Here is a 12408-nt window from a genome sequence, read left to right on the forward strand (position 1 = left end):
TCACCAGCTTTCTTGTAGGCCCCCTTTAAGTACTGAAAGACTGCTATGAGGTCTCTCTGGAGCCTTCTCTTCACCAGGCTGAACAACCCCAACTCCCTCAGCCTGTCTTCATAGGAGAGGTGCTCCAGCCCTTTGATTATCTTTGGTGGCCCTCCTCTGGACTTGTTCTAATAGGTCCATGTCCTTCTTGTGCTGGGTGCCCCAGAGATGAACACAGTACTCTAGGTGGAGTCTCACAAGAGCAGAGTAGAGGAGGAGAATCACCTCCCTCAACCTGCTGGCCACACTTTTTTGGTGCAGCCTAGGATACGGTTGGCTTTCTGGGCTGCAAGTGCACACTTCCAGCTAACGTTGAGCTTCTTGTCGAGCAACACCTCCCAAATCCTTCTCCTCTGGGCTGCTCTCAATCCATTTTCCACCCAGCCTCTATTTGTGCTTGGGAGTGCCCTGACCCAGGTGCAGGACCTCGCACTTGGTCTTGTTGAACATCATGAGGTTTGCACAGACCCACCTCTCCAGCCTGTCCAGGTGCCTCTGGATGGCATCCTTTCCCTCGTCTGTGTCTATCACACCACGAGCTGGGTGTCATTGGCAAACTTGCTGAAGGTACACTCAATCCCACTGTCCATGCTGCTAATAGAGATGTTAAATAGAGCTATGTAAAGGTGTGATGGAGTACACACACACACAAAAAAGTGTATTTCTGTCTTCAAGATAGAAATATCTGTCCTTGCAGTCTTTGCCATTACCCCATACTGAATGTGGCCAGTGCAGGAGGCTGGGGGCAACCCATCAGCCAACAACACTTTCCCAGGCAGTTTTAGCGTGGGCTGAAGGCTATGCTCCCACACAATGCCCAGGCTGGGTTTATAGTGTTATGTGGGAGTTGGGCCAATCCCATTATTGACTTTGGATGTAACCATCATTTTTCAAGGGAGTGAGAGTCTTGGAATTGGTATGGATGCAACTTTTGTTGGGCCAGGTAGCCTCTAGAATGGGTGCAGGTCTGTTACATACGTTAGTATAGATATACCTTGTATATAACATATTTGCTCCAGTATGTGCTGTTAATTATAGCAGAAAAAGTGCACTAGGATTTATGGTTTAAAAAAAGGCAAATGTCTTGCTCTGATTAAAAAATGATGTTTTAATCACTAGTGGCCATTTGATATTTCTAATATGAGTGTAAATCAGGAGTGATTTTGTAGAAATTAGAATAACGTCTGTGTTGGGTAACAGAGATCAGAATGAGGAGTTTTATAGTTGTATTATCAGTATGTGCTAAGGGCCATTTTCATTCCCATTTTGGAATGATAAGCTCTAGAAATACTGAAGCACAGATTTTTTTTTCTAAGACCCTGGAGCAGGGATAAACTGGAAATGTGCCTGGGATAGTCCCACACACTAGCATTGACTGGATAAGCCTTCTGGTTTCTAGAGTTTCCTCAGCCTAACAAAGGAACTTGTCAAATCGGAGTATTTCCTGAGCCAATGGGGAATTCTAATGAGAAGCTGCATGTGGGAGAAACGCTGCTCAGCATCCCCCCAGAACTATTCTTGACTTCAGAGAAGTGAACCCTTGTGGAAAAAATAAAGTTCATGATTTAATAATTGTGTTGTATGTTGTATTAGTTGTTTAGGAGTGTGGTTCTGCTTCTTTATTATATACATTAAAAACAAAACAGTAAAGTAAAATCTGGTGCTAATATCTCAAACTCTTTCACATTTTCTGTTGTTCAGGAACAGTACCATGCTCATGTTTGTGCTTAACACCACTATTGTCATGATATCTGTATTGGCTGCTTTTCATGTAGCATATGATCCTTTTATTTTTCTCCCGTTTAGCACTGGAAGTATAAAGGTAAAGACAAAAGGCAAAATATTTCACTCCTCTGAAATATATTTCTCTCTGCACATTATGTGGATAGTTCCATTTAAATAACAGCAAAGTTTATTATCACAGTTTGCTTGTTGCATAGAAGAAAATTAGCCACTAATTAAATGTAACTTTGATGCAGGTTTGGGGGAAAATGAATATTTAAGAAAAGTATGGAAAACCAAGGTAAGTGTGAAAGAGTCTCCAGTTATATAACACTTCAGAATGGAACTAGTTATATCTGTAATAAGTACACAGTTGAGGCTAATAAACTTGAATGCATCAATATGCGAGTGTGCAGTAATCCTGAGTGGAAGAAACATTTTGAAATTTTTCAGAGTTTCAGGGTGCTGAGATTTGCTATATTGATTCTTGTGCGGTATCTTCTACTCATAGTGCCAGCAAGAGAAATGGATTGGAAATAGGCAGAAACATGACCATAGGCATGGTCATGTACAGCAAGGCAAAGAAACCAAAGACATGAGCATAGCAGTGCTAGATTGCAGAGGAGAAAAAGAAGAAATGTCATCACAGAAGAAATCTTGGCAATTTCTTCATGGAGGTAGTAGGATAGGGGACTAGGAAAGTTCTCAGCTGCAGAAACTACCAACCTCATTTGATAATCTACCTTCTGTGAGGTTGGAATGCAGATATTGTAATATGTCTTGATAACATATATAAAAATGTCCTTCCAATGAGTAATAGTGGTTGACACTGCCATTAGTTTACTTACGTTGTGGAGCATTGAGCTAACCAATGTAAGCGAAAGTACCACAGCCTGGCCCAGACTATTGCCAAAAGCTGGGATGGACGTCACTTTCAATAACACAAAATACACTAGCAACTGTTTGAAGATTTAACTGAATTTTCTTTTAAGTAAATTTTCACAATGCACAGGGAACTTTTTCTGCTACCTATTATGTACATAAGAGAATGTTTAAAATGAATGTTTAAAAGAGCAAAAACCCAACCCAAACCTCCCAGATCAGGCACATTATTCAGTATAAAGTGATAGAAAACAAATGGAAATTTGCTCATATTTCCTGATGATCACATCCTTTTATGTGCACATTTCATTTGCTGCACGCAACAGGAAATAGAATAGGAAAAAACAACTGATTGGAAAAACTGGCTGAGTAGCAGGTGCTAATCCATACCTAAGGAAGGCAACAAGCTACAATATGGCTGGTAAACAGAACCAGGTAGTGAAGAGATGTCAGTAACTCCCAGAGGTAAAAGAAAGAGGTTTGCCCATTGCTGCGCTTCTACCTTTACTCCAAAAGATACCTGAGTGAAATCAGTGGGACTAGCTTCATTGAGAACACCTTAAACAAATCTAAACCAAAACTTTTCCTGAAACTCAAAGAAAAAAGACAAGAGTATCAATAGAATTAATTCAGCTAATATATTTAGCACATGAACAGTTGCCTAAGGGGTTGCTTAACATAGTACTATAAATCAGATAATTATGTATTCTTACATCTAAAAAAATATTAGATATAATTTGCCAATCTGGGAAACAAATTACTTTCTGTTCAACATCCAAATGATAGCAAACATTATCTTTGGAATTAATTAATTATTTATTTTAACATACTTATATACAGTGAGCGACTCATCCTGATAAAATAGTTTGCTTCAACATAAACTAAATAAAGACTTTTATGAATTAATTAAAGTTAACACATTTGAGACTTAGAAACTTTCCTCACAAGCCTACATAAATATAACCACACTGATGATATGTCTTCTGTTGTCATGATTTTCAGTCTGTGTCTTTACTGAGGGCCAACACCATTTACCGATGTTTTAGTTGCATCTGAGATGGATAACGCTTGAACAAAATACTCAACACACATTTTGAAATCAATTCTAAGCAGCTAAAGAGATTTTAAACGTACATGTTTATAGGTACATGTATATTATATATTTGTGTATAATAATATATACACACACATTTATTTTAATGTTTAGCTTTAATAGCAAAAAGTACAGTAGAATTCCACTGATAGCAAGATTTGATTCTAGATTATCCATAGAAAATTGGTGCACTTTCTGAAAATCAATACAAGCTCAAAACAAGATGTGATATCAGATAACTCTAAGCTGTAGTCTAAACCTGATAATCAATTTGAACACCTAAATAATTGAATGAAACCCACTAGAGTAATTAGATATTTGATAATGAAGAACCGCCATTGGAAAAATGTTACTGAGTAAAATTTTGTATCAATCCCAAATAGGTGAACGTACAACATTTAGGATAAGGCCTCTCAGTCCTGACTGGAGCCTGTAAGTACTACTGGAGTACAAATAATAAATAATAGTACATGTACTGTAAACTCTCTAAAATCAGTGGTAATACCAAGCATTTTCCATCTTTGAAACACTACAGACATAAAATTATTCCTCACAACACCCCTGTGAGGTAGGTACAAAAGTATTTCCCCATCTTTACTGACAGGGCAACTCATCCCAATACTACAAGGTGCTAGCTGACTCAGGGGCGGGGGGTTAGGGGGGTATTCAGTCCCTGATTCCCAGAGACTACAGACTATTTGTAGTCCAGAGACTACAATTATCAAGCAGAATAGGAGTCTAATTAGAGATTTGCCCACTTCCCTAAAATACATCAGTGGCACAGCCCAAAGCTTTTGGCTTTCTAATATGACACTTTGTCAGTGGATTAAGCCATTCTGCCTTCTGAAAAAATAGAATACTATATATTGGTGCTGCTACATGCACAAACATGTATTTCTCTTTTAATTAATCTGCTGTTACCTTTAATATCTGCAAAGGGAAATAATTTTCCTGTTAGTGTCTACATTGCATAAAAATCTCACAGCCAGATTCTTGCATTTCTGCTTTTGTATATAAAAGTTACAAGTTCTTTTACTCATTTATATGCAAAGAGACTGATTATTCATGATTTCATTCTCACATCAAATTTTATGTCAAGGGACAGTCAACTTTTTTAGACCCAGATTTCAGGGCCTCCTTTAAAATGGGGATAATACTGCTGTCTGTACTAAAATATATGTATTATCTCTTCACTCTTTTAAAAAATAAATCCAGAATGCTTTTGCCTACACATACTTTTAATATACTATATAGCTAGTCACTTGGAGTATCTCTACTGAAGTCCATGAAGATTCCAGTGGTGTAAAAGCAGGCACAATGAAGTTGGGATCGGGATCTCCATCCTCCTGACCATCTGTGACTGCTTTATACTAGCACAGTAACAAACTTAATGCCTTCATCTGAAGAAAAGAGTGTGAATGGCATGTTTGTTAGCAAATCCTGCAAGCTACACACGTACCTGATCACATCGTTGATGACTTCATCATTCATTATGTTAGTTTTACAAACAGATGTAAAAAAACAGGCAGCTCTTTTGACTTCTGCAGAATTAGAGAAAAAAGGGAAAAAAATAGTACATGGTCTCTTCCAAATGACAGAGTACACGCAGAGAAGTAAATTAAAGGCAACAAAAATACAGACAAACGCAGCTGTAAGAAAACAAATATTTGCCAAGATAAAAAGGACAAAATAGGTAAAGGAATAGATATTATATTGACAGCTAATAATGACAAAAGAAAAAATAAAATAGGCAAGAAAGTAGTTATGTCAATCATTTGTCATAAGTGCTCTCTTTCTAATAACGTGTGGAAAAAATGTAAGTGAAGAGTTTGAAAGCCTTGCTGGAACTTTCACAATGTAAAATAACCCTCCCCTCAAAATATCATAGCATGCAATTTTTCTGATTATAGAGTTCCTACATGGCTCTATTTTTAAACATCTGTAATTGAGCAGACATTGACAATTTTTATCCATGTAACACATTTTAATCTGAACTTTCTTCCTATAATAACAAAAACAATCCATTGCATATTTAAAAAATAGATACAATAGATACTTCTGCTTTCATCCTTTTTGTGGGGGAGGAGAGGAATGCAGGTAATTTTCCTCTTATGTTTTAAGCAGTATCATAACTATCAGTGTCCTTTCGCTTTCTTTTTTTGCATATCATGTTTTCTCTCAGCAAGGCCCAGGGATGTGCATGCATGGTGAAAAGCACAAGCACAAACCTATTGTTGTTGTTGAGTCACCAGAGGAAACTGGTCTCTTTGCGTAGACCTTATAAAACCATAGCAAGGCCACTGAAAGATGATTAATTCAGATTTTTTTTCTTTTATTTATTTTTTGTCCATTTTAAATGCAGCAGGCATTCATCACTGGATTATAAAAGCTTGAAGGTTACTCAAACATACAGCTTTTTTTGCAGGAGATACTTAATCACATGCCTAACTTTAAGAATGTAAATACTTGCATTTAAATTAACATGAAAAAATAATTTGCTTAAAGTTAGACATGCTTTGACAAATTGGGGTCTTAAAAAAAAAAATCAAAAACACACAACAAAACCACCACCACCAACACCGACAACAAAAAAAGCCATAGGTTTTAACATACAGAATATGTCATTTGGAATGAATGGATGCGATTTCTCAGTTTTGTTCTTACTTTTGTATTTTAGATTTTGAACTGCTTCTGGTAAATTTCTTCACAAATTTTATCATGCAGTGTATCATGAATATTAGGCAAATGCTTAAACAACATGAAAAGGAAGCTTTTGTTGTTGAACTACACGAGAATTGTTCAGAATGCAATCAATCTGAAACAGTAGTACTTCTAAAGGCTGTTTTCTCCCCTCCATATTTTTTTCTTCTACTGTCTTGCAAGAAATGCTCTTAAGGATTTATTTTTATTGGAAAAGAGACTTGAAGAATTCTACCCCTTTGCACCATTAATATATATTAGAATTGCATTTGAATACAAGGTGTCGACCTTATTCCGATTTTCAGATGCAACGATTAGAAGTCATTGACACCAATCTACTACAAGTGACCTTGTTCTCATATCTTGCTCTGTTATTAGAATAATCAAGGAACGCAATTCAGAAATAATATTACATCCTGCATTTTATTCAATTCCATATGACAAAAATAGTAACCTAGACTAAGACATCCATTTCAATCAGTAGATGTGTCAAGCCAACAAGATTTAATAATAAAAAATATTGGATCTAGGTAACAATTCCCAGCTGGTTCAGGGAGGCTCCTAGCCCTACATGGTATCGCAGTATAAAAATAGTGTCTCTCTTCACCATGCAGAGAGGATTGACCTAACCCTGAATACAAAATGGGGTCAGTCTTACTGTACCATCATCAACCATCTTATTTACAACACTTTACATTTTTTTTTTACTTTTTCTTTTTCTTTTTTTTTTCTTTTTCCTTTTTTTTTTTTTTTTTTTTTTTTTTAAGTATACACATCCTTTAGGTAATCAAGATAACACTACATGGTACCAAATACTAACAAAAAAAAAAAAAGACACACCAAAAATGACACAGATAAATAAAAACATTCAATTGCTGAAATACAGCAACATTGAGCCACCTCAGTTTTCTCTTTTAAAATGCTTGGAAACACACCTAACCACCCACATATTGTGGCAAAAAAAAAAAAAAAAAAAAAAAGAAAAGAAAGATGTTATATTGTAGAGGCATTATAGATATATAACTTTGTTTATATATAGATATATATATCTATATATCTCTATCTCATCACTGTAGAAAACGGAGCTGTATAGTTCATTGTTCATTTCCAATAGAAACAAACAGCTAATAAGTCTTTGCAACACTTTTCACTCCATTACATGATGGCTGAAATAGTCCATCCTCTCACAGTAATGGTTTTTGTTGTATAAGAAAGATTGTCCTATTTTTCAGTCTCAACTGAGAAGACCTCACTGTCTGATTCATTCTTCAGGGGCATAAAACTCCTTGCGCTGTTACCCAGCTACCCATAATGTCCCTCAAGCAATTCTGCTGGACGGAAGTTCATAGTGTCAGACTACACCATGCTTGTAATGCACAAAAATGAGGTAGTACACAAAATGTTTACTGTTCAAGTTTTGATTAAGCCCCAGTCTCCTCTGCATCCCCAGCCTAACTTACAAGTGGAACCATTCCCTTTATTTACTCAGTGTAATTTTAAGAATGCAATCAACATAAAATTATATTCAATTAATCAGAGTACATTGTGCTTCCAAGCAATCTGAGAAGATAATCAGCAAGAGTTGGAAATAAATACAGGACATACTGCTGCTCATACTGCCCAAAAGTTACTATTTTGTTCCCCGTGTTATTAGGCAGTCAACATCTTTCTTGTGGGTATGTGTGAAAGAGACAGAACAGATTACAGTAAAATTAAACCTACACAATGTTCTCCTTCATCTATCCTAAGCTTGTATTAATATCACACTTCCAAGATAAATTTATCAGAATTCTGTTGGGGGTGGTCACGCTTTTAAGTGGGCTTTGTAGGAAAGTTAAATGAATCATTTCAATTTAAGAAATGGCAGGCCCCATATTTCCTAAGGATCTGACAGTTCTCTGCAGCTTTTCTGCTTAGTTAATAGAGGTCTCTCATTGTTTGACCTTAAAACAAAACAAGAAACTGTAACAGGGTTTCCCCCCTTATTCCTTAAGTCAAAGTACTATTTATAAAATAGTTTACATCTTTGTTCAGTTTCAAATTATAGACAAACCTCCCTAATACAAAATACTAAAAGTGCAATAGTATAAATTAAGAGTTTGCAACCACATTATACAAACATTACCTTTTTATTGTACAGCTTTGATAACATGAAGTATTAATCACAACTGCTTATAAAGTTGTGAATAATTTATGGTGCTAAGGTTTGTCTGTAACTTGTTTTCCAATCATTGAGCTAAAGTCCACACTACATTTTTTTTTCATTTAATAGAACAACTGTCCACATAGCAGCTACAAATACTTAAATTAAAAAAAAAAAAAAAATAGTTTGTTACTGACAGGTACTTGCACATGAAAAGCATGCTATCTTTCCCAATAAAATTTCACAATTTTGCCTGCATTGAAATTAACCACTTACTTATAGTAAAGCAAAACTTGCTTAAAAAATAAAAATAAAAATAAATCACATAGCCAGATGTATTTTGCAGTACAAAAGCTTCATTTAAGTTTGGGGCTAGTATATTGTCTGTTACCCGCATAATCTTAACATTATAAATACTACAGACAAGGATACTGTAATAATACACAGCATTGGGGTACTAAATCACTTATTTAAGATTAAGGTTCCTAAAAACATAGTCCATGTTGCTAACTAATTTGAACAAAACCAGCAAATAAGTGTGACAGAATGCCATAGTGAAGCCCCCCTTTCTCAGTTGATAATAAGTTTTGTAAGAAGCAAAGTGGACGTAGACTAGCCTCTTTCTGTTTCTAACGAAGTTATCCAAGGATTTTTTTTTGTTTGTTTGTTTCTGTTAAATTAAAAGGTTTTTAAAGTTCTCAGTAACAGTCAAACTCACTGTTGAAAGAAGTACCATGCAGATCTTGCAAGACAACTTTTCAGCAGCCACAAAGTTAGGTATTTCTGCTATGGGTAAAATTTTAAAGGGAACCTATGCATTTAGGTCAGGAAACTAATGCTTAGCTTCAAAAGCTGTACATGGAAAAGGACAAGTGTTGTGTCAAGTAGCAGTCCAACAGTTATTCATAATGAATGCTTTTAATTTATGCCAATCTCTTTATTATCCTCAATAAATCTGGTGAATGGACGACTGGCTCCAGTTTCAGAACTTGCTTTGTCCAAACCAACAATGGGAGGGCTGCTGCCTGTGCGAGCTTTGTCCATGCCACTGGTAAGGTTACTTAGAGGCGGGATGGCGCCTCCGCCTAGACTTACTGGGAGCTGAGGAATGCCTCCGTTCTGTATGACAGAAATCTCATTGTTCTTCATAGCAAGTCCATTAGTGATAGCTGCAGCATATTGGTTCCAAAAATTGGGGTCAACATTCATGGCCCGAGCTGCCAAATCTTTCTGGAACATCTCAGAGAACTTCAGCGCATCACCACCCAGCAAAGCCATGGGGTTTTCCACAGAGAGGCGGCGGCCACGGCGTGCAGGGGCGTTATTCCACATGTGAGTTCCCATGTGAACCTGCAGAACAAACAGGACAAGAAACACCTCCACATTAGCACCTTCAGTATTGCTTGCTTAAAAAAAAAAAGTCTTTTAATTCTTTTAATTCATATTGAAAACAAATCAGTTCCAGTTAAGACACAGTTGTAAGGCCCAGTCATGATATACAAAGGAAATTCCAACTTTGTAATCATCTTTCAATGTGCATTTGTTTCTTGTCCGTGGAAACAAATGCAGCACCACAAAAATAAACTGTACATATCCTTTTAGGTTAGATAATTTTGTATGCAAGCTGGAAGTTCTTCATGCTGAAGATTACCAAGTACATTATTTGTACTAGGAGATGGGCATTTTTTCTGCCCTTCCCCTTTTTACATCTTGTCTCTTTTCTTAATATTGTGCCTCATCCCAGAGGCACTGATTATTTTAATAAATATAATATAAAAAAAATCAGGACATGTAAAAATGTATTCCTAAGGCTGTATCCTAATGGTTAACCACATTGTAGGAATAAGAGGCATCAGTCCCATAGTAACCTGTTGTAAATTAGTAAGAAACAGCTTTCTAGTCTGCAATGGCTGCAAAGCAGGATAGAAAATGGAAGTCTGTGATAGGCACACAAGGAGCCAAGTGAACTCTGCATTTCTGGTTTATAGGGAGTTTCTTTTGCACTGCTCTTCCACAAGAACTGCCAGAATGTGTATGTCAGCTGACTGCCTGTTTCATTGTGTGTGACAGGCAAACTACAATGTGCATGTGCATATACCCAGAACAAGTTTTAAAGCACATATCACTGCACAGCCGCTTTTCAATCCCTATCTTTAACACAGGAGAAACACCACCATTGAAAAAACCTTGAATTTCCCTTATCTCCTGTCTTTGGGACACACACTTAGCACTAACACCTGCTAAGTTCAAGTACAGTGCCTTATTCCCCCCGAGCCTTTACAGTCGTATTTGGCCTCTTACCTTAAGATTCCCCTTTGTGGTAAAAGCTCTACCACAGATTGTGCAACCAAATGGTTTTTCACCAGTATGGGTGCGCTCGTGTATCTGCAGTGCACTTGCTGAGGAGAAGGTCTTCCCACAAGACTGACAGTTGTGCTGCTTGGGAGTCCGGCGAGGGGGGGGTGCCAGCATAGGGGTGATCCCCGGACTCATCACTGTCTGTGGTGCAGCAGGAACCTGGATTCCAGCTGGAAGCGAGGGAACCTCACCCAAAGAGATCGGCTTGCTGTGACCATTCACTTCCATTTTGATCATGGTAGGCGCTGTACTGGTGACCAGGCTAGGAGTACTTTGGCTGGGACCTAGAGTAAAGTTGGGTTCAAATAACTGAGAAGGCAGCTCTTTTAATTTGTGCGTCAGTAAGTGCTGTTTTAAATTACCCATAGTGGAACACCCACGATTGCAGACTGTACAAACAAATGGACGTTCTTTAGTATGGCTGCGGTAGTGAATTTCCAATGCACTCTTACAAGCAAAAGGCTTGCCACAGATATTACAAACAGTACTTTTAAACTTACCACGTTCTCTGTTCAGGAACAGCAGGCTAAAAGGAGCCTCCTCTTTGATGACCGGTCTTCCTGGGTTGGCGGATGTCAGATCTAATGCGCCTCCATTTTCAGTTGCAGGTGGTGGACTGTCTGGTTTTTCTGTCTTTAATTGTATTTCTTGTGGTTCTTCCTGGTTACTGAGACCTGGGGACTTTGATCTAAAACTTTCACTATTACTATTTACAGGAGACAGAGCTTGCATGGAGGAAGAAGACTCTGACATTGCAGGGCTACCTGCACTCTGGCTTTCGAGATCGCCAACAGCCGATGATGAGTCATTGCTTAAATGGTCACTTTCTCCTGATCCATTTTCTATGGATTTTAAACTGGTCAGCTGCTGACAGTTCATGACAGAATCAATCATTTTCATTTGATTCTCCAAAGCAGCAATACTGGAGATCACAGAAGGTGGTGAAGAAGGACATGACCCAGAGTAAGAGATAAGGGGTTTGGATGAGTCACTTGCTGCATCCTTCAACTCTGGGTCCTCTTCCATAGAATTTTCATCAATGTCATCATCGAAGTTGCTCAATGTGTCAATGTTCTTCTCATCATAGGAAAGCTCTGAGTCCATGGCATCCTGGAAGCCCTCTGGTAATGGCGTGTTAGGAATTTGCCCACCCATATGCATACGAATATGCTGCTGAAGAACAACTGCATTTGTAAATTTCTTCTGACAAATGGGACATGAGTGCTGTACTCTAAGTGGGGGCTTCGCTCGATGAACTCCAAAATGTGTTTTTAGATTGCCTTTTGTAGTAAAGGCACGTCCACAAATTTTGCATTTAAATGGTCTTTCTCCTGTATGCGTTCTGTAATGCATCTTGAGAGCACTCTGACAACTAAGCACACGGTGACAAATGACACATTGATTTGGATCTGTCATCTTCTTATCAATGTTCTCTACCAGCTGTTGCAGTTTTGAGGTTTCTGATGTTTGC

At 37.6% G+C, this 12408-nt stretch overlaps 1 protein-coding gene across 4 annotated transcripts in view; it reads right to left on the reverse strand.

The window, feature by feature from the left end:
• Nucleotides 1-3440: 3440 nt before the first annotated feature.
• SALL3 (spalt like transcription factor 3) overlaps nucleotides 3441-12408 on the reverse strand; it is a 26032-nt gene continuing 17064 nt past the window's right edge. For 3 of the 4 annotated variants that reach the window (XM_080583545.1, XM_080583547.1, XM_080583546.1), the window contains 3 exons: nucleotides 11438-12408; nucleotides 10881-11221; nucleotides 3441-9929 (listed from right to left, as the gene is read on the reverse strand). The exon at nucleotides 11438-12408 is cut by the window's right edge and continues 1966 nt beyond it. In XM_080583545.1, coding sequence (XP_080439671.1) covers nucleotides 9498-9929; nucleotides 10881-11221; nucleotides 11438-12408 — 1744 coding nt within the window. In that variant the 3' untranslated portion in view covers nucleotides 3441-9497. Of the gene's footprint in view, nucleotides 9930-10880 lie in introns of all 4 variants that reach the window. The other variant, XM_080583544.1, reaches the window with a different exon arrangement.

Source organism: Anser brachyrhynchus, assembly GCF_964034855.1.
Source record: "Anser brachyrhynchus genome assembly, chromosome: 2".
Taxonomy (NCBI): Eukaryota; Metazoa; Chordata; class Aves; order Anseriformes; family Anatidae; genus Anser; species Anser brachyrhynchus.